General features: G+C 41.1%; 1 protein-coding gene across 1 annotated transcript in view; it reads right to left on the bottom strand.

Moving 5' to 3' along the window:
• The window catches only part of LOC140464359 (myosin-16-like), a 74,601-nt gene that overhangs the window by 37,716 nt on the left and 13,191 nt on the right, over positions 1–23,694 (bottom strand). The window contains exons 7-20 of the mRNA XM_072559318.1: positions 23,133–23,196; positions 22,924–23,022; positions 17,866–17,969; positions 14,084–14,222; positions 9,297–9,415; positions 8,630–8,779; positions 8,175–8,345; positions 7,516–7,692; positions 5,564–5,690; positions 4,649–4,707; positions 4,302–4,389; positions 3,287–3,404; positions 2,115–2,235; positions 904–1,040 (exon numbers count right to left, since the gene is read on the bottom strand). Of these exons, the coding sequence (XP_072415419.1) occupies positions 904–1,040; positions 2,115–2,235; positions 3,287–3,404; positions 4,302–4,389; positions 4,649–4,707; positions 5,564–5,690; positions 7,516–7,692; positions 8,175–8,345; positions 8,630–8,779; positions 9,297–9,415; positions 14,084–14,222; positions 17,866–17,969; positions 22,924–23,022; positions 23,133–23,196 (1,673 nt within the window). The remainder of the gene's footprint in view (positions 1–903; positions 1,041–2,114; positions 2,236–3,286; positions 3,405–4,301; positions 4,390–4,648; positions 4,708–5,563; positions 5,691–7,515; positions 7,693–8,174; positions 8,346–8,629; positions 8,780–9,296; positions 9,416–14,083; positions 14,223–17,865; positions 17,970–22,923; positions 23,023–23,132; positions 23,197–23,694) is intronic.

Raw genomic sequence — 23,694 nt, 5'->3', positions numbered from 1 at the left:
ATCAACTTTTCATTATTTTTATTTCAGTCATAAATGACATTCATTTGTGTGTTAATCATATGTGTGCCCACCCAAAATATGCAAATGATGCTGATGCTTGGGTTATGAGGCGGGTGAAGAAGGCCAGACTGAAGTTGCTGTTCACCCTTAATTGGTTCCAGGAGGCTGGCCAGGAATTTCCAAGCTATGCTGTGCACTGTCTATATCACAGGTGTGTGTCTAGCACACGTACATTTGAATTATGTGGCTTACACATGTAAATTTCAAATACATATACACATACAGTACTACGTGTAGCGTGCTTTGGAAGAAAACAGTGACTTTAGATCGATTGCTCTTAAAGTTTAATACCAATGGGCCTTTCCTCTCTCATGTTTGGGCCTGTTGTGGAAAAAGAATCGATGTAACAGATAATTATTATTGTGCTGCGTGACAACCAGGAACAAGGCAAATTAGATGGACCTGGGTCTTTCTTTGTCATGTAATGATAGGTGCTTCTGTAGTTAACAGGAGATGGTGGCATTTCGGTTACTGGATTAGTAATTCAGAGCCTCAGGTAAGTTCAAATCCCACCATGGGAGCTGGTAAATGAATTCAATTACTACATCTGGAATTGAAAACTAGTTGCTGTAATGGAGACCACAAAATTGCCATGATTGTTGCAAACACCTGACTCCAGACTCACAGCAGTGTGACTGACTTTCTGAAATAGTCCTGCAAGCCAACTAGTTTCAAGGGCATTGTGGGATGGGCAACAGATTCTGGCCTTGTCAGCAATGCCCACATCCCCATCACAAAATAATTCAAAATATGGCTCCATGAGACACATTCCTTCAAGATTATTCACAGTACGTCATAAATGTAGGATTCATGCATGAAGTTTAACTGAATGTGGTGTCTCACCTTCTCTCCAGCATCTTTTTGAATTCTATGCGCATCAGCATCCCACGGGAACGACACTGAATCATTGTCATAATCTTTGCCAGTCGCTCATCACGGAAGTCCTCTAGTTTAGCCAGAACACCAGCACGGAAGAATACCTGTGAGGTACAAGTAAGAGATGTGAATCATGTAACAAACGCTAGTGGAAGATTTTGGTCTATCCCCATATCTAACATTAATAAAACCTCAGCATTTAAACACAGCAGTCAGCACTAAAGCTCACTGCAACCTTTACTCAAGAAATACATTCTAAATTTCAGTGAATTCACATTTCTTACCCTGTTTCTGATCTAATATGAATCTTGGGTAAATTGATTTGGCAGAAGGCAGCTAAGGTTGAAATGAACAGAGGAACAGAAGGATAACTTTCAACACTCTCAACCTTGTTCCTCCAGGAAATGAGATAATTGTTGATGTGTGTATTAACTTCATTTGCCACCCACAGTTCTATACAGTAATCTGTGGTTTCCTCACCAAACAAAATATTATCTGTCTCCATTTTTCAATTTCCAATTGACTCTCAGCTTCAATAGCTTTTTTGAGGAATGATTTCTGGATTTCCACTAAACTTCATATGAAGAAACATATCACCACCATTCAACCAAGCTCTAAGTTTAAGATTATACCCCCTTGTACAGACAACTTGTACCGAAGGGTCTGTTTCCACACTGTTCACCTCCATGACTCCATTGTAACTTGGACTGCTCCAGCAAAGAAAGCAGTTTCACATCTTCTATGGCTTCAGTTCCTTTAAGCAAGCTAAATCTATGGCAGGAATTTAAACTTCCTATTACGGGGAGAATGGGGGTAAGTGGAGTTGAAATGCCCATCAGCCATGATTGAATGGCGGAGTGGACTTGATGGGCCGAATGGCCTTACTTCCACTCCTATGTCATATGGTCTTATATTTTAGGATCAATGACAGAGTTACCAGAAAATCACTGGAAAACTTCTCAGGTAGTTATAATCAATGCAGGGCAACCAAAGGGTGCTCAAAATAGCTATTGGATCTTAGGGCAAAGTGTTTTATCAAATGTTAGTATAAAATTAAATTAAATGCAGTGTGAAAATAGTCATCATTCATACAAAAACCAAACTGCAAAACCCTCCTTTCTACAATGACCTTTGTGTAAATTTAGAATTCAAGAGTGTTCTGTTTGAAGGACCATTACCTTTGTGTGTCCAATCTTGTACTCATTACTATCGAGACCAATGGAACCAAGGACCAATTCTGAAGCTTTCTTGTTATCAACAAAACCCTTGGGGATGACATTAGGGTTCAAGATGTGATACCTAGGCAAAAGAAATAAATTGAATTATACAAACCTAATGCAGGACTGAAGATATTATGTTTGCAGCTTTCGAACTTTTCTGGGTTCTTGTTAAATTAGACACAGAAATAGATTTTAAAACACAAAAACTCTGATGCACAGCCACTGACCTCATCCCTCTCCCTGGCCATTTTCAAAGTCTGAATCAGACTATTCACAACTCTGGCACCTTAAATGATTCAGAGCTGCACACACCCACTACATCACTAAGACGACCAATTTCTCCCTCTGTGATACTGTCTGTAATAGTCCATGCCTCAGCGCATCTGCAGTTGAAACCCTTATACATGTCAGTGGATTCAGCCATACCATTTCTGGTTAGTCTCCCATTATTCTGTCTGTAAATTTGAACTCAACAAGAATTCTGCTGGCTGTATCACAATCTGTCCATCCATCATCTCTGGCCTTGCTGAGCTACAGGAGCTCTCAGTTTAACAGTGCCTCAATTTTAAAATTTTTATCCTTGTTTTGGAATCTCCCCCAAAGCCTCGCTTCTCCTTCTCTCAATAAGCTCATCCAACCCTACAACTATGCGAGATCTCTGTACTATTCCAATTCTAATTTCTTGCATGTTTTGATTTCAATGCTCTGCCATTGATAAGTGTGATTTCAAATAAACTCTGGAATTCTTCTTCTGAAACCCTCTGCCTCCTCACCTCTCTCTCAGTCTTCATTTGAAAGCCAGTTTGTTGTTGAAGTTTTTGGTTATATGTCCTCACACGTCTTCTTCCTGTGCCCAATGTTATACTTGATCATGCTCATTTGAAGCACTTTGGGGCATTTTAAATCTCACGTGGGAGATAAAAGCAATGTCTTGATCTCTATACTATAATAAGTAGAAGGTGCCAATTTAACTTGGGCCTAATCCACACTGTGGGAAATTCTATTCTCTGTAGAGATTCTATTCTATTCTCTACCTTCTGTGAATATAATTAGTTGTGTCAATATACTAAAAAGCCCTAAACAGTAATGTTGGTCATGTGATTGCACGTAGGACGACTGGATAGACTTACCTCTGTTTAAACTCAGGATATTGCAGTCTGTTGGGGAAACCCTTCCTGCAGATACGAATCCCCTCCAGCACACCATTACAGGCCAGCTGATGAAGGATCAGGCCAGCATCACACACACCTAGAGCAAAATGCACACAATATGATTAACGGGACTTCATCTGGAGGTGGACCAACATTTAAAGGAATTGAATGTACACCACTTTCATTCATTCCCAACCTGGAAAATCACTTCCCATTCACTTCTATTCCACAGAATTCCCGAGCCACAGTTAATCTTGACTAATGTGTAAATTGTTGCCCGGAGACGGAGACGGGTGCAAACGTAAAATCCCTACAGTATGGAAGTAGGCCAGTCAGCCCATTGAGTCCACACTGAACCTCTGAAGAGCATCTCACCCAGACCCACCCCCTTACCTTATCCCCAAAACTCCGCATTTCTCATGGCTTGTCCACTTGGCCTGCACATCCCTGGGCACGATGGGGAATTTAGCATGGCCAATTCATTTAACCTGCACATCATTGGACTCTAGGAGTAAACTGGAGCACCCGGAAGAAACCCAAGCAGACATGGGGAGAATTCTGCCCGAGAATAGAAATGAACCAGGATCCCTGGCGCTGTGAGGCAACAGTGCTAAATACGGAGCTCAAGGAGTCAATGAGAAGGAGAACTCAAGGAGTCAATGAGACACAAAGCATTGTAACAATAAAAAAGTAACTGGATAAAACATGAGCAAGGAAGAAATCGGAAGATATATTAGTGTGGCTAGGATGAGAAGAAGTGAGAGAAGGTTTGTGCTGAGTGCAAACCCTGGCACAGAGCATCTGAGCTGAATGGTTTAGTTCTGTGAAGTATATTATTGTAAATGGTCCATTTAGCTGAGCCAATGTCTAAATTTAGCTGCTTATGAGAAAAAGAAATGCTGTTCTAGACTGATCCTTTCTTCAACTGTATCCACACCCTTCTCACAATGCAGCATGTTAGTGAGGTTGTGGTTTTGTAGAAGATGGGACTCACCTGACTGTTTGTTTTCATTGGGCACAATGCATCGGACAAAGTGGGGAGCTGTGCTGCGCAGGGTGGTCATCAGCTTGTTCAACTGTTCCTGTGAGGTCAAGAAATGGCACCGTAAAGATTTGCTGCAATGAAGTGAAATCAGGCAAGGCAAGAAACAGGACTGGAGAATTACAAGGAGGTAAAGGCAATGACTAGTGTTTAAAATGTGAAGGAAAAAAAATGAGCAAACGGGGAGTCAAAAGGTGAGCAGCAAAGAGCAAAATGGAATGAAGACGAAATAATATTGGAGGAGGAAGAGAGACAAGGTGACAGTGGTTTGTCTTGGGGAATATGTGTGATGGTCTTACCCTGTAGAAGGCAGAAACTGTCTGGAAAGATGAGCCTTTCTTTTGCTTCTTAGTGGGAGCTGCAAAGAGATGGTTTGCTCAATTAAACAGTTGCCTTCAATAAAGAAGAAGCTTTCACAATTATAGAATCACAGAATCCCTACAGTGTGGAAGCAGGACATTCGGCCCATCGATTCCACACCAACCCTCCGAAGAGCATCCCATTCTGACCCAGTCCTCAACCCTATCCCTGTGACCCTGCACTCTCCATGGTTAATCCATTTAGCCCACACATCCCCCGACACGAAGGGCAGTTTAGATTAGCCAATCCACTGCATATCTTTGGAGTATGGGAAGAAACTGGAGCACCCAGAGGAATCCCACTCAAACATGGGGAGAACATGCAAACTCCACACAAACACTTACCCAAAGGTGGAATTGAACCCAGGCCCCATGAGGCAGAAGTGCTAACCACTGATCCACTGTTCTATAAACAAGACAGAGCTCCATACTAATAAGTACCTCCATACTCAAGTACAGATGGTATATCAGGTGTCTGGAATGCTTAACTAGCTTAAATACTGTCTATACTTTCAGCTTTTGAGTTTCTCTTCCCCACTTTAATCACTGGCTGTGCTTTTGTGAATGAGTGCCACTGCTTCATTCACTTACTGTCAGAAAGCATTCAATGCTTTGGATTTACAAATTGAGTTTATATGGAGATTACAATTGAGAAAGACATATGAAGTTGCTTTATAGAGAATCAATAAAAAAATCTATTAGCACTGAAGCATTTACCAAGTTGGACAATAAACTTAAAAAACATATTTTGTACTTGTACTACTCTCTTCTCAACACTTGATGGCACTGGTCTTCACCCTTTGCACACTTTCCGTGACTCACTCTACACATGTCCTTTTGTTTGCCATCACTCACCTGCCCCCTCCTCTTCTTTGAAGAGAACAGGTAGCAGAGCCTGGCTAGATTTCTGGAAAAGACCCACTACAGTTTCATTCAAGGGATCCTTGTTCTTTTCCAGCCAACCGTGAGTGTTGTAGCCAACCTAAGGAGGAGAAACAGCTGTGAACATATTGACACAAACAATAACCTTCACTGGAACTGGAAGTCCTGCAGGCAATTAAGGACCACATTCGATGGCAAAGTATCTGAATGTCTGCAGTTTGAGGACTGGGAGAGTTTAGACCCTGAGCCTAATCTCTGTGGGCTCCAAGTGGTCTTCTGTGTGAAATGAGTAGGAAATGGTACTGGCAGGTGGTTTTTCAGGGAAACTTGGGAGACTGAAGGTTTGAAAGAACTGGGCTTTACCACTGCTCAGCTAAAGGGTTCGAAAGGGCCTTCTGCATGGGAGTAGGAGCAGTGCAAGGCGGGGGTAACCATGGGGCAAGGGGAACACCACTGTTTTCATGCAGTGTCCAGGAGTGTAGGACTGTTCCTTCTGATCCACAAGCAACCCTAAAAAGAAAGAGCAATGGTCGTTTTTGGGCTTCCCCTTTTCCAGACCTTTCCAACAATTTGGTGGCTGTTTGGTCTGATTAAGGTTGAGACTAAGGGGAAAATAGTGGGATTGGCCCCATGTAATTCACCTGAGGCATTTGAATTATGATTTTTCATTGGGCCAACAATATTAAAATTAAAATCTGACCAATTGCTGTTAAAGATTCGAGAACAGTAACTTAAATCATGATAAATCAGCATCAGTATTCTGAGTCGACTATTAAATTAGTTGAGACAATAAATATGTTTCCACTTGTTATTAACTAATATGAGACCTGGAATATTGGTACATGAAACGCATGGGAATAAGTGACGATTCACAAGAGGTGGGCTTTACCACTGCTCAACTAGAGGGTTCGAAAGGGCCTTCTGGTTGGGAGTAGGAGCAGTACAAGGCGGGGGTAACCATGGGGCAAGGGGAACACCACTGTTTTCATGCAGTGTCCAGGAGTGTAGGACTGTTCCTTCTGATCCACAAGCAACCCTAAAAAGAAAGAGCAATGATCATTGCACTTGGTATCATCATGATTAACAGCTTCTTGTGTCAGGATTGGAAAATGTCCAGTCCCTGGTCAGGAATGTCTTTATTGTGGAATTTTCTTTAACTAGGTTTAATGAGGTTTAACAAACTGTGTGCAATACCTGGATTTACCTAAAGCATGGATGCGGCAGGAATAATTTTCCATTTTGTAAATGACCAGTTCCTCACATGCAGTTGTGACTGAGGTGGGTGCCTGTGGCTGGATTGTGAAGTGGGCTGTGGTTGAATCACTTTGCCCTACGTTATTTTCCAACTCACAAAGGAGCAGATTCACAATCAGCTTGCTTCCCAGCTATCAGTTCCAGCTATCAGTTCCCTTTGTAACCAAAACCATCCCATCGCCACCAAAAATAATGGGTGTGGTGTGCATCTTGTCGGGTACAGGTGTCCGGGAGAGGAGCAGGGGTATTGGAAACTGGGGGAAGAGGTGACGGTCAGCAGCCCTCCCTTTGCACTATGTCCAGTCCCTCAATCATTCACAAATCATTCACCCCCTGAAAACTGACAGCCTTTCTGAACTGGTTACCCAGTTGGTTGGCCAAGTGTTTCTCATCCCAGCTTGAGCTGAAATAATGGCAGCCCAGAAAGGACTAGACCCTCAAGTAGTCATCAATTGACCACTGAAGGGTTTCAGTCAGTGACGGGTGTAGAAATGTGGAAGTGGGCTTTAGAACCCAGACATTCGTTCATAAAAAAAAGGGCGGATTCTGGTCCTCCACCAACATTGCCTAATTATATTCAATTCCTCCCTCAAGGCTCACTGTCTCTGGACACATATCCTTTTTGGAATTTCAGATGAGTGTCTGCACTTCCTGAAGTGTCTAATGCTTACCGTGCCAGCATAGTGAATAATCTCAAAGGTGGCTTGAGATTTGCCTTTGCCACCTTTCGGTTTCAGGAAATTATTGGACTTGCCCAAATGGTTGTCGTACAAGGCAGCCTTGAAGGTGTCATCGGTGGCCTTGGGGAAAACACATTGCTCTTCTAGGATGGAGAAGATGCCCATGGGCTGGAAACAAACAGCAGAAACAATGTCACTGTAATAAATTGAAAATGTGCCATCACTATCAATCTAACATATTAGTGACAGCAGTAATATAAAGATTGCTTGTGCCATCTGAATCAAACTCTGAATAGGGATAAGATTACAAGCAAAAGCTACCTCTAGTTTGCTGCTAGTTGGAAATCTTATTCAAAAAGGTGAAGTTGTTATGAGATTTGTTAAATGGCAAATGCCTCAATAGTGAGGGAAAGTATGCTCCTTCTGGGTCATAACCCCTGTTCTCCCTAACCAAAACTTTACTGTTTTCTTTCAGATTTCCAACATCGAACAATCACAATTTACATTGATATAATACCTTTCATGTCATGAAACATCCCAAAACACTTCAGCAGAGCATTATGAAACAAACACGACACCAAGCTGCATTGGGTGATGTAATATGATTTTTCTTTTGATGGGCTTTTATGATTCTTTTTTGACAGATTTACCTTTTCCAGCAGCTCAATACAAGCTTGTAGATCCATACCAAAGTCAATAAACTCCCAATGAATCCCTTCTTTCTTATATTCTTCCTGTTCCAGGACGAACATGTGGTGATTGAAAAACTGTTGCAGTTTCTCATTGGTGAAGTTGATGCAAAGTTGCTCAAAGCTATTGAACTGTGAAAGGATAAGAATGGTAGAGATTGAGAATGAGATTCCTTTCCTAATCCTATGGCTGGTCTCTAATTCATTGGCAGATTAAGCAATAATTCTCACAGCTAGAATGAACATCCCACGTAGTTAGAATGCAAAGTTTACTTAGAATTTAAAAAAAATTAAAAATAAATTTTAAAAAATAATCTTTTATCCGTCAATCTCTCATCTTTTCAAAGCCCAAACTGTCAAATTTTTCTTTATCATCCACAAGAATTTTATAAATTGCATATTTATGGATTCTTTACCTCAAAGATCTCAAAGCCAGCAATATCCAGCACTCCAATGAAGTACTGACGCTGTAACTTCGTGTCCAAGGTCTTGTTAATTCTTGCAACCATCCACTTGAACATTTTGTCATAAACAGCCTTTGCCAGGGCTCCAATCGCATTGTAGCACTGGAAAAACACAAAGTTATAACCCCCTTTCAACAAAATCATTCTTGTCATCATGACTACTATTCTGTGGTTCAAGATGATGTGTGAGTGGTTTCTCAGGCAGGAATAACTGAGATGAGAAACTAATAGAGTTTATTTAACTGTAACTCCAGTTTACAACTTACAGCAACACAAGTTACAACTAAAGAGAACCTTCTTCTTGTGTGAGCCAAGGCTACAGCATGCACAAAGAATTTGACCAGAGGGAGCGTGGGACACAAGTTACAACTCTAACTTGTGTTCATGCTCCCTCTGGTCAAATTCTTTGTTAACGCTGTAGCCTTGGCTCACACAAGAAGAAGGTTCTCTTTAGTGAGGTACTGGGGATTGTTTAGGGTCCGTAAGCTGTGACTCTACAAGAGTGAAAGCCCTTTGGCGTGAAAGAATTGCAAAAGTGGGCAACATTGTACAGATCTTCAAAATAGCAAAAACGATTGAAGAGTATAGGATGAAAATGAAACTCAATATCAGTGCTTACTTGGTCTATATTTTGACTCTTCTGCACAAACTCATTGCCGACCTTTACTCTTGGCCTGGTGATGCCCTTCTGTAGTTCACCCGAATTGAGAGACATCAAGTGTGCGACTTTGTCAGCCACTGGAAATGGGAAATTGGAGTGAAAATCACATGAAAACAATAGAAACAGCTTTATTCATATAGGTTTGAATTTTGAACAGTTTACATTTCCACTTTAAAGCTGGTTGAATTAAAGCAATGACTGAATTCCAATGCAAAACAGCAAAAGGTCTATTTACAGCATGATGTTGAAATGTCAGTATTGGACTGAGGTGGACAAACTTAAAATGAAATTCTGGTTCCCAGAACTGGGATTTACATATTAATGAACCAAAACCTGCAACCCATTCTAAAAGATGAAAGACTTAACAACAATCTAAGTTTGTTCAATATATCGTTTCAATAGCATGACACTGTAATCTTTTGCTATAAATTCTATGCCTTATCATCCTGCTCCACAGCTACCTGATGATGCAGCAGCACTCCAAAAGCTAGTACTTCTAATAAACCTGTTGGACGATAACCTGGTGTTGTGTGATTCTTAACTTCTGTTAACAGGTAACAATGGTGGCACAGTGGTTAGCACTGCTGCCTCACAGCACCAAGGATCCAGGTTTGATCCCAGCCTTGGGTAACTGTGTGGAGTTTGCACGTTCTCCTCGTGTCCGTGAGGGTCCCTCTTGCTTTCTCCCACATTCCAATGATGTGCAGGTCAGGTGAATTGGCCATGTTAAATTGTCCATAGTGTTAGGTACATTAGTCAGAGGGAAATGGGTCTGGGTGTGTTACTCTTCGGAAGGTCAGTGTTGACTGGTTGGGCCGAAGGGCCTGTTTCCACACTATAGGGAGTCTTAAAAAAAAATTCATTTTGAAGTGGTACTGTAGAAACCACATGTTAGGTTTGTATGAACACAAACCATTGTATAAACAGATTAGGTTACAAAGATTTTGGAGCCAATTTGACTTTGTGCCACAGAATTGACAACATTGAATCAGGAGTCCATTATATATGAGGGACAGGAAAGTCAACTCTGGTTCCTGCTACTGATTGATCTTCAATGACCCCTGTGGAAAATCGCTTCCAACAGAAAAAAAAGTAGGGAATGATGCAGAATGGTTGGTGATTTCCTACTACCTAAAGTCAAAATGTTCCCAAAATTATTGATGGGATTAGGTGCTTTTCAAATGTACTTTATTTTGGTGTATTTGTTCTTGTTATCATGATAGCTCAGAATCCCAGAATGCTACAGACATTTTTAGCCCTTAATTCCAATTTTTTTAAAAGAAGAAAGGACAGCCACAGAGACAAAATGACTGGAAGTGTGAATTCAGTTGTTTGCTGGTAAACATTCTGTTTGGGATCAATGAAATCTAAAGTGTCAAAGGATTGGACAGTGATATCCTGTAACAACAAATTGATAGGTTCTTGTTGTCTAGAGGAATTAAGGGCTACGGGGAGAACGCTGGCAAGTGGAGCTGAAATGTGCATCAGCCATGATTGAATAGCGGAGTGGACTCGATGGGCCGAATGGCCTTACTTCCACTCCTATGTCTTATGGTCTTATAATGGGGGCTGTCAACATCCTGCTCAACAGCAAACCATGCACTCCCTGTGGACTGTGTCCCAAACTGCAGGTACATTTTATGTTTACTATGAAGAAAACATAAGGATAAGTGTTAAAAAGCCAGTTTCAACTCATTTGGGCCATACTAGTGTGACTTTATTCTTTTGCATGTATGAGCCTGGGTTTGAGTGTTCACATGTTGAAGAATCATCCCCCAGATATGTTGTTGATCAGAGAGATCTCGGGGTGCAGTAACAGAGTTTCTTGAAAGTGGCATCGCAGGTCGCCAGGGTATTTCATACACTTGCCTTCATCAGTCAGAATGCAGAATATAGGAGTTGGGACATTGTGTTGCAACTGTACAGGACATTGGTGAGGCCACATTTAGAGTACTGTGTACAATTCTGGTTGCCCTGCTATCAGAAAGATGTTAGCAAATTGGGAAGGTTACAAAAATAGATTGACAAAGATTTTACTGAGACTGAGGATTTGAGTTATAAGGAGACTATTTTCCCTGGAGCGCCTGAGGCTGAGGGATGACCTCATTAGGGGCATAGATAGAATGAATAGCCAAGATCTATGGGTGAGTACAAAACTAGAGGGCATCGATTCAGGGTGAAAGGGAAAGATTTAAAAGGGACCTAAGGGGTAACATTTTCAAGCATAGGGTTGGTGAGTGCATGTAATGAGCTGACAGAGGTAGTGGAAGAGTTGAGTATAATGACAGCATTTAGAAGGCATTTGGACAGGTGCATGGATAAGGAACGGGTTAAAAGGGTATGGGCCAAACACAAACAAATGGGACTAGTTCAGTTTATGAAATCTGGTCGTCTTGAATGGGTTTGGTTGTAGGACTTGTCTCCATGCTGTGCATCTCTATGACTCTATATTCCGGTACACATAGTTCTTCCGTAATGCAATAGTTGCATTCTTCTGCAAACCCGTGTTGTAGAAAAATCGCGCTTTAGAAACAGTGCTTTAATTGCATTACAGCCAACACATGTTTCAAAAGTTCATGCTTTCAAAACAGTGTCCCCAAGTCAACAATTGCGTTGCAGCAAGTTTGCATTAATGAAACACGTGTTACAGCAGAAAGACCTGTATTGCAGGTAAAGGTTCCATCTCTCTCTGAATGCCACAAACCAGTTTAAAAAAATGAAATCAGGACAAAGGAACATCAATGAGCCGATAAACCAAGAATCTCGAAAACCTACTGTTCAACTATCAACATCAATGCTCCTGGTGACCTCCGCTGTAGAAACTGTAACCTTTAACTAATGGTTCTTTGTGAACAATTCAAAGACCGATCAATATATTTGCGTATTTTTGAACTTTTATCTTTTTGGATTCATCTCTTACTTCTAATTTGTGAGTACATGTATTGTGTTACTAATTCTTATCAGGTTCGGTAATTAATAAACAGCCTCTTTTCATGTATTCAAGGAAGTCTGGTTAAAGTGGCTCATCTTAAATCATAAATTCAGGTGGTCTGGGAGAAAGTATCTTCAAGAGAAGGAATCCTTTTTAAATGAACCTTGTTGCAACCAATGAAGAGAGCAGGTGAATAAAGAAGGATGAGGTGTCTTCTGGAGCACTGTGTCCAGTTTTGGTTGTCCTGCTATGGGAAGGATATTATTAAGCTGAAGAGGGTTCAGAAAAGATTTACCAGGATGTTGCCAGGAATAGAGGGTTTGAGTAATTGGGAGAGACTGGCGAGGCTGGACCTTTTTCACTGGCACATAGGATGTTGATCGGTGACCTTATAGAGGTTTATGAAATAATGAGGGATATAGATAAAGTGAATGGTAAGTTTCTTGTCCCCAGAGTGGGGAATTTCAAGATTAGGGGGTATATTTTTAAGGAGAGAGGCAAATGTTTTTAAAAATACATTAGGAGCAACCTTTTTACACAGACAGTGGTTTGTGTGTAGAATAAGTTCATCCTTCTTCACAAGGACATTAAATGTTTGGAGTATCCCATCTGGAACTGTAATAAATTTGGGAACCTTGCCCAGGGTCTGGTCAGCACATTATAAACTACTTATACTATCAACTGGTCAATCATTGCCTCCTTTGGGAAGTGACTATAACAGCAGGGTATGCAGTCTGGATGGTGCATTTTTGGATGCTGTTTGCATTTGACCTGTTGGGAACTTTCCATTCATGTTATATTCAGTTATAGAGTCATCGGGTCATACAGCATGGAAGAAGACTCTTTGATCCAACCAGTCCATGCCAAACATAATTCTAAATTAAACTAATTCCACCTACCTGTGCTCGACCCATTTCCCTCCAAACCTTTCTTAGTCATATTTTTGTCCAAATGTCTTGTAAACATTACAATCATACCTGCATCCACCACTTCCTCTGAAAGTTAATTCTACACGCAAACCATTGTCTGTGTAAAAAGGTTGCTCCTAATGTATTTTTCAAATCTTTTGCCTCTCTCCCTATAAAATATACCCCATAATCTTGAAATTCCCCACTCTGGGGGAAAGAAACTTGCCATTCACTTTATCTATATCCCTCATCATATCATAAACCTCTATAAGATCACCGATCAGCCTCCTATGTGTCAGTGAAAAGGTCCCAGTCTATCCAGCCTCCCCGATCACTCAAACCTTCTATTCCTGGCAACATCCTGGTAAATCTTTTCTCAACCCTCTTAAGTTTAATAATATCCTTCCCATAGCAGGAAAACCAAAACTGGACACAGTTCTCCAGAAGAAGCCTCACCAACGACCTCTACAACCTCAACATGACATCCCAAGTCCTATACTCAAGGTTCTGAGCAATGAGAGCAATATGCTAAATGCCTTCTTAACCATCCTATTTTTATGTGATGCAAACTTCAAAGAATTATGAACCTGAACCCCTAGGTCTCTCTGTTCCACAACACTACCGAAGGCCCTACTTTTATTCGTATGAGTCTTGGCATTGTTTATTTTACCCAAAATGCAATACCTCACATTTATCCAAATTAAACTCCAGCTGCCAGTTTTTAGCCCATTGGACCAATTGATCAATATCTGCTTGTAATCTGAGATAACCTTAGTTATTTTCCACAAGTGGAGAGTATCCTAACATACTCCTGACCTGTGCTTTGGAAGAGCTGGACAGACTTTGGGCAGTTAGGAGGTTATTGCATGTGATTGTGAAACTGAAATTTAAAGTAGGAATTGTACCTTCAGGTGTGTCAACTTCTGCCTGTTCCTCTCTTGGTTTCTGCTTGAACTTCATGTTACCAAAATGCATAATGGCTCCAGTTAATTTGTAGATATTGAGCTTTTCTTCAGCACTGAAGCCCAGTACGTCAAAGGCGACCTGGTGATTAAACATTGATTGTGATTTTAATTGATTGTTTTGTGTGCTGTCTAATTTTAACTTAGAAAGAAAAAAAGATTATCAAAACAAAAGCAATTCTGATCTAAAAAACAGAATTATTAGACTGTCCTTTACAGTGTTAGGACTCGTATTTAAGTTAAAGTAATCCAGATTTTGCCAAATTAAAATGGACCTCAACACTATACTATTTGCCTCTTGCCCAGTTTGCTGTTTGGACTTTATTAATGCTTCAGGGGAATCTTACACTGAGCTCTTTACAATCAATGGGAGAGGGAGTCAGAAAGCCTTTATTCCTGATGAAGGGCTTTTGCCCGAAACGTCGATTTCGCTGCTCGTTGGCTGCTGCCTGAACTGCTGTGCTCTTCCAGCACCACTAATCCAGAAGCAAGAGATTACAGTCTAGTTAGCTTAACATTCGTCATAGAAAAAATATTAGAAGGCGTTATAGCAAGACACTTCGGTAAGTCCAAGGTAATCAGGAAGAGTCAACATGATTTTGTGAAAAGGAAATTGAAGCATTGGAACTCTTTGAGGAATAAAAAACTGTGATAGATGCAAGAAAACTCATTGGATGTACTGCACTTAAATTTCCAGAAGGCATTTGAGAAAGTGTTACTTCAAAGGCTATTGCAGAAGTAAAACCTCTTGGTGTTGAGGGTAGCATTTGGCATGGATAGACTGGGTAACAGAAAGCAGAGAATAGGCATAAAAGGATCATTTTCTGGTTGGTGGGATGTAACAAGTCGTGTGCCACAGGGATTGGTGCTGGGATCTCAAATGTTCACAATTAATGTAAATAGCATTTAAAAGGCATCTGGATGGGTATATGAGCAGAAAGAGTTTAGAGGGATATGGGCCAAGTGCTGGCAAACAGGATTGGATTGTACAAAGTTTAAAATCACACGACACCAGGTTATAGTCCAACAGGTTAAATTTGAAGCACACTAGCTTTGAGAGCGACGCTCCTTCATCAGGTGATTGGATTGGGTTGGGGATATCTGGTCGGCATGGACAAGTTGGACCGAAGGGTCTGTTTCAATGCTGCACACCTCTATGACTATGACTAACTTGGATGAAAGGAAGGGCGATACAGTTACCAAATTTGCCACTGACATAAAGATAAATAGGAAAATTAGCTCTGAAGAGGTCATAAGGAAGTCACATAAAAAGTATTGATAGATTAAGTGAGCTGGCAAAGATCTGGCAAGTGAAGTATTTTGTGGAAAAATGTGAAACTGTCCATTTTGATAGGAAGAATGAAAAAGAAGAATATCATCGAAAGAGATTACAGAGCTCTAAGCTGCAGAGGGATCTGTGTGTCTAGTGCATGAAGGTGTGCAGTTACAGCAAGGATGGAAAGCAGGAAAGCTAATAGAATGTCATAACTTATCGCAAGAGGAATTGAAGACCAAAGTTATGCTTCAGTTATACAAGGTACTGGTGAGACCAGATTTGGAGTACTATACAATAACGTGGTCACATTATGTAAGTAAGCACATACAAGTGTTGAAAGCAGTTCAGAGTTTGATTGCCTAATATCTAGAATAGGTGGACAGTTGCAAGTGACTTGACTGAGGGGTCCTGACAGGGTGGATGTAGAGATTATATTTCCTCAATGGGAGGACCTAGGATTAGAGATCACTGTTTAAAAAATGAGGGGTCTCCCATTTAAAACAGAGATGGGATGAGTGTTTTTCTCATGGGCTTTTGGAACTCTCTTCCCAAAAGGTAGGGAGGCAAAACAAATTTTTTTTTTAGCAGAGGTGGCCAGAGTCTTGGTGAAATTGGAGGTAAAAGGTTACTGAGGTAAGCAGGAATGTGAATTTGAGGATCCAGTTAAATCAGCCATGATCTCATTAAATAGCAGAACAAACTCAAGGGGCTGAATGGCCTAGTCCTACTTCATATGTTCACTTAAAAGGAACCAGTTACACACTTAAGTAAAGTATGACACCGCTGCACTGAGAAGTCCTCTATAGTATTGGAAAAGGGAGGAACATTCTTCCAATGGACATAAGAGCCTGAATGACTCAGCTCCGATGTGACTGAAAGCTTCAGTGTGGGCCAAGATCTTCGCTGGTCAGTTCGAAGGCACATAAGCCCACTCCTGGGCCCTCACTGGGACCTAAAAAGTCACTAATACCATTGCCATTATTAATGGCCACCACCACCTTCTCAAAGGCAATGAAGGATGAGCAATAAATGCTGGTCCTGGAAACAAAGCTCACAGCCCATCAATGGGTGAAAAAAAATTCCCTGAAATGCCTGCTATCCAACTGCTGTAAGTTCTCGTGGTTGCTGAAGGCATTGGTAATCAGCAGGGCAATAAGGCAGCTTCCCAGGGCTTCACCTGTTGCTGGTATTTCCATGAAGCAGGCAATGCAAGACCATATTGGCAGAATTTTCAGCCACAATAAACAAATGGAAAACTGAAGAAGAGCACCTAAGGCTGTTGAGGACTCACGCCTTTATTCCTCCCATTCTCCATCATTGCCCAGTTCATTGGGATGGGAGCACAGAGGAGAACTGAAGTATAACCCAAATGCTGATCTTAACTAACACTCAAACGAGGTCCTTTCCCTGTGAGAATATTAGTCATTGTGGAGTATTGAATGGCTGTTTCATTGGTCACAATACAAAATCAAATGTAGGAAAGTTAGATCAGAGCACAGTATAAGCATTTTTATCTGGAGCATTGCAGGCTATGGAATCATGTCCAGAATTACTAATTAAGATTGAAACTATGGCAGCATTTAAGACCAGATGGGGTCGGTGGTGAGACTGGAAGGAAGCACAGTGATTTCGACAGATAGTAACATGAACTGTTTGGGACAAGTGGCCTGATTCCTAGTTTGTGGTATCTATGTAAATAGTAAGTTAAATGATCTGCTTGGCCTTTCAGTACCTTTCTCAGAATTTTCCCTCCTTCTACAGAAATAGAGCTTCAGTTCTCAGACTTGAATGCATACCTTCTGCTATCTTTTTCTTTGTTAGCACCATGGGGTGTTTTAGTTTGTTAAAGGCACCATATAAATGCATTGTTGTTGTAATACTGGATCTACTTTCATGCGTTCACTGATGTCTATGATAAATGGCAGTAAAAATATATCTTGGGGGAATCCATCTATTGAAATATTTCTTAAAATAGTACACATAACAATGTAGTGCAGGAATCTTCACCAGTGTACTAAAAATAGTGTACTGAGGATCTCATTTCCTTAGAACTTCAATAAATATTTTTTTAAAATTCCAATCTAAACATATTTTCTGAACTGCCTTAGTTCATAAATGTAGTTGTCACATCATGGGATTCATTGCTTTGAAACTGTAAACCGGTCGGGTGAGGATCTTGTGGTGTGCAGTAGTAATGTCCCTATCTCTGAGCCAGGACGCCTGCTCCGGAGGCACATCGTAACATTTCTGAGCAGGTTGATTAGAAAATATGTAAGGAAAAAGTGAGAAATATCTGACTGCTCCTATGGCCTCTGTTGCTTTCAGATGAACATTAATAACATTTCCCGTGAAATGCTTTCGAGTATTTTCACCAGTTTGAAGGAATGCTTTCTACTAAGTGGGATTGACAGTGTGTGCCATTGTTGTAATGTAATATGAAAGTACGTACATCAGTGAGTTCCAACTCTTCACCATCGTCCATGTTATCCACTTTGACAACACCCTGGCACACCCAGAAGTACTGGTTAGGATCAGACACCAGCAACAGCGAATCTAACAAGGAAAACAAAAATTTAAAAATATTAATCCCTCATCTCCCCCAATTTTTAGATTATGCACAACCTTGTTCCTTTTAAACGTTGGACAGAGCCTGATGTGGGATACTAGCACTTTCCACTTGTCCCACCAATTGCCCTATAAGGCATTAATCTGCATGTCTTCCTGATTATCCACCCCTTCTTCCAAAGCAGTCCAACATTCACACAGAGAACGGGAAGCGTGGACGGCCATTTTGAAACATTGAGTTTATGGAGCTAGGAATTCTCTACACATCTGACTTGGGATTGAAAATCAGGGCCTTAGCGTCAAATTCAAATTATCGATTTTGTTCCCAGCCACTCTTGATAGATTGCATCTAAATAGAAATCAGATGGCTTTTTGATGCTGGGAAGCTGAAGAGTGATGTGTACATGACTGGACACATCAACGCAAGATTAACTACTATGAAGAGGTCTATGGAAGTTCCAGAGTACTTTAAAACAGACATTAAGATAGAGCAAAAACATTCTTATGAAGTTCGGGTACAGAGGTGCAGTAAAAGGCTGTTCTAGGTATGTACTGTTCATAAAGTATGAATCATTTCTAAGTCAAATCAGTCTGGCTTGATATAGAGCTGAATATAGATACAGAATAAAGTTTAACTAATAATTGTCAGAGATAGGAACAAAGTGATAAGTACACTGACAAAGAAAAATTAAATAATCTGTTCCCAAATCATATTGTCTTAACTCCCTTTTCTCTTTAGTTGAAAGGCAGATCTTGGATATAATGGCAGGAGTTTATTTTCAAGGCAGTTTCTTGATGTCAGGTGTGAAGGAATGCTTTCTACTAAGTGGGATTGACAGTGTGTGCCATTGTTTTAATTTAATACGAAAGTACGTACATCAGTTCAGTGCGGCAGTACATCACCTCCCTTCCATCACTGGAGCTCATGAAGAAGCTGCCACCATGTTTGCCATACTGTGCAGGAATGTCCACACTGTCCGTTCTATCAGCTTAATCAGAAGGCCAACAGCTCAGCAACGCCACCAGGAATGGTGGCCACTGCTGGGTTATGCAGGGATCCTGGATCCTACACAAGAATGCTTAAGAGTGTTTTAAAAATGTTTTAAAAAATGAAAAAGAAATTCTTCCAACCTAATCACAAGGGTTGGAGTGGGGGTTGCCTTTCTTGATCACAGGCACCCCCACTCTCTGAATGAAAAAAGAAACCTCTCCACCTCCTGCACCAGTTTAGTGTGAGTAAACTGCTTGCAATCAGGTGGGGGGCCTCTCTCACCTGCAAGGAATCTGTCCATCATTGACATTTTGCTGAGAACCTGATAAAATGCCTATTCGTCAGCCCTTTCAAGTTTTAAATTTGTTTCCTACCTCCGCATGGTGACAGGCCGTCCCACTGGAGGTGAAAAGCCCCAGTGGCGGAACTGCATGAGGGGACCAATAGGAGCAGGTTGCCTGTAATTTCACTGACTCTAAGGACTGCCACTTTGATTCCATTGGCCAGGTAAACATTTTCCCAATGGATGGCAGGAATTGGACTCCATTCTTACCCTCGGGCAATTGTGGAATTAATAGGGAGGCTTGCGGAAGTGTGGTCTCATGAGGGTGGGTAGCATTTGCATGATTGATAAGTGCTCCATTAGTCATAGAATGTAATATTTCCACCATATGTTAGATCAATATATCTACAACATGGAGATTTTGAATAGCAAGGAGAGCAATGCTATTATCATTCCCAAAGGTTTCATTGTGCTTATTGCCTGGAATGATATGTCTGCTTTCTTCAGTGAGCAAGGAAAGCAAAATGATCTGAGGCAAGTAGCCAAAGAGGATATGTCTGCTGAACATATTACTGTACACAGACCACAGACCACACACACACACACACACACACACACACACACAGACATACACACACACAGACATGCACTTAGACAGAGACATGCACTCACACACAGACACACACAGGTGTACACTCACACACAGACACACACACACATACACACAGACGCACACACACAAGCACACACAGAGACTCACACACACTCACGCAGACACACACTCACACAGACCCAGAGACAGACACACACATATACACACACACACTCACACACACACATAGACACTCTCACACACAGACACACACACACAAACACACAGACACACACTCACATACACACACAGACAGAGACACACACACAGACACACACTCACTCACATACACTCACACACACACACTCAGACAATCACAAACACACACACACAGACACACACAGCGACACAGACAGAGGCACACACACAGACTCACACACTCACAAACACACACACAGACACACACAGACGACACACTCACACACAGATGACACACACACAGACACACATACAGACACACACACTCACACACACTCACAGATATTCACACATTCACACATTCACTTTCACATTCACACACACACACACTCACAAACACACACATTGCACAAATACACACACAGACTCTCACAAACACACTCGCTCACACAAACACACACACTCATACACACACTCACACAGACTCACTAACACACACACGCTCTCACTCTCTCACACACATACACTCACGCACATACACACTCACACAGACACACACAGATACACACACACACTCATACACTCACTAACACACACACACACTCACAAACGCACACACACACACACTCACACAGATACACACGCACAGATTCACACAATCACAAACACATACACCAACACACACACACAAACACCTAACTTATGGCAAATATACAATGCTGGGCACAAAGAAGCACATGGCGAAACATAGGGCATTAAATGAATGGAACTAACAGAAATGGGGAGGGAGAGAGTGTTTAATGAGATGTAATCAGATGTCGGACAATAATCCATCACCCTTCCCACCCCAACCAGCAATGCAGATATTCAATGATTGTATTTCCAACTGGTAGGCCAAATGGCTAAGTTTTGTCTGATTATGCTCAAGTGAAGCTCCTGATGTGTTGTGCCTTAATTTCTCTTGTTTATTAGTTAGTTTAACAGTCATGCAGTTTCTTTTTTTTTTGCACAGATTGGAGATCACTGAGGAATGGGGCACATGCAGAAATCTCACTATTCAAAAGCATATGACATACTCTGAACGACTGCTGTATATACTCAAGTAGCAGCTAAACATCATGAAATTGTTGTATTTTGCATTTATTTTGTATTATTGAAATAATTCCACAGAGGCCGGTATCCCATCACCAAAGCAACCTTTATTTACATGTGGAGTGTCCTTGACAGTGATCCAGCTCTCCTAGAGTAACTCCCGGAGCGAACAGAAACTCTAACACTCCTATATATATCTGTCAGCCAGGGCTCCCGATTGGACCAAGTTAACAGTCCCATTCAGGGAACTCATTTCTATGAGGTCCATGTGACTGACCTCATTATAACCACGACTCCATATCATACCTTCTATTACATAGAAGTGTCAGTCATATATCTGCCTCTACATCCTTTAGTTATAGAGTCATAGAGATGTACAGCATGGAAACAGACCCTTCGGTCCAACTCATCCATGCCAAACAAATGTCCTAACCAAATCTAGTCCCATTTGCCAGAACCCGGCCCATATCCCTCCAAACCCTTCCTACTCATACACCCCTCCAGACGCCTTTTATATGTTGTAATTGTACCAGGCTCCACCACTTCCTCTGGCAGCCCATTCCATACACACACCACCCTCTGCGTGAAAAATTTACCCCTTATGTCCCTTTTATATCTTTCCCCTCTCACCCTAAACCTATGCCCTCTAATCCTGGACTGCTCCACCCAGGGAAAAGACCTTGTCTATTTACCCTATCCATGCCCATCATGATTTTATAAACCTCTATAAGGTTACCCCTCAGCCTCCGACGCTCTAGGGAAAACAGCCCCAGCCTGTTCAGCCTCTCCCTATAGCTCAAATCCTCCAACCCTAGCAACATCCTTGTAAATCTTTTCTGAACCCTTTCAAGTTTCACAACATCTTTCCGATAGGATGGAGACCAGAATTGCATGCAATATTCTAACAGTGGCCTAACCAATGTCCTGTACAGCCGCAACATGACCTCCTAACTCCTGTACTCAATACTCTGACCAATAAAGGAAAGCATACCAAACGCCTTTTTCACTATCCTATCTACCTGCGACCCCACTTTCAGGGATCTATGAACCTGCACTCCATGGTCTCTTTGTTCAGCAACACTCCCTAGGACCTTACCATTAAATGTATAAGTCCTGCTAACATTTGCTTTCCCAAAATACAGCACCTTGCATTTATCTGAATTAAACTCCATCTGCCACTCCTCAACCCATTGGCCCATCTGATCAAGATCCCATTGTACTCTGAGGTAACCTTCTTCGCTGTCCACTACACCTCCAATTTGGTGTCATCTGCAAACTTACTAACTGTACCTCTTATGTTCACATACTCTGCCACAATCTAATGTTTCATGGTTACAAACACAAATCATGGCATTACAAAGTTGATTTGAAATGTTTCAGCAGCTTTTAAACAAGCAGTTTTTTCCTCATAACCCAGACATTGCAGTTTAAACCTCATGAAAGCCAAAGATATAAATCAAACAGCCACCAATATGATCTGTTGTATCAGTAGGTTAAACGGGATGCTGCTCTCAAGTAGGAGAAGTTAACATTATCTCTCTTGCTTGATTGCGTTTGATAGATAAAATGTTAATAGTGTTAACAGATTTACATGACTCATTCGTCCAGTGTCCGCATAATAACAAAAGTCGGTAGCTAATCTGGAGTTTTACTTTAAGGCAACGACAATTTGTAACAAAATGAAAATAATGTGGGGACATTCTAGATTAACCAAATGATCAATTTTCCCAAGCTCCTTTTAGCATGTTCATTATTAAACAATGCTTATGGATTATAACATGCTTACCCAACAAGGCTGGGATCTTTCCTGACAGAATCTGGTAGAAGATGTGGTAGCCTCTCTCAGCAGCTTGTTGAGAGATCACACGAGACTTCTCCAGCAAATCTAAAAGTACAGGTACATTGCAAAAGTGAAAGTTAAACATTTCTGTGTTCAAATGTGTGCATTGAGGTTCTTTAGCTATTAACTGTAGTATCAAATTTAAAAATGCTTACAGCTCTCAATGTCAGCACCAGCCAGTTTACCAGATGGACCAAAGTGAATTCGGATGAATTTACCCTTAAGGGAATTACAAATCAAAATTAAATTGGAGTAAATTACATATTACCATTAACATTAATCTTGAGTCTTAAACGGGTATTGATATATACACAAAAGCAGAGGCATTAATTTGATATTCCCTTGAATTTCCACAACTATCATGCTAGTTAGGAATTATAGAAGTGGTCAGCTCATTTATCTCAGAAGAATAAAATGATCTGGCATTTACTCATGAGATGGAAAAGGCTCCAACAAGACCCCCACTTACTTCCACTGACTGGGTCAGTAGAACATAGACGGGGATGTCTGTGAAGAAGAACAAAGGTTAGTTGCTGTCAATTTATCCAACTAGAAGATCACAGTTTGGCTGAGATCATTGGGTAGCAAGACATCTCTCACATCAAAAGCTCAGTGTGAATTTGAAGCAAAATGTGAACAGAGATCCATCCAATCACATTCTGATCAGACCAAAAATGTGGAATCTGAGAATGATACAGTTTCTGAAGGAGGCAGTTG

This window comes from Chiloscyllium punctatum, chromosome 40 (genome assembly GCF_047496795.1).
Source record: "Chiloscyllium punctatum isolate Juve2018m chromosome 40, sChiPun1.3, whole genome shotgun sequence".
Taxonomy (NCBI): Eukaryota; Metazoa; Chordata; class Chondrichthyes; order Orectolobiformes; family Hemiscylliidae; genus Chiloscyllium; species Chiloscyllium punctatum.
Note: the sequence above shows the minus strand (reverse complement) of the source record. Positions and strands in the feature narration are given on the sequence as shown.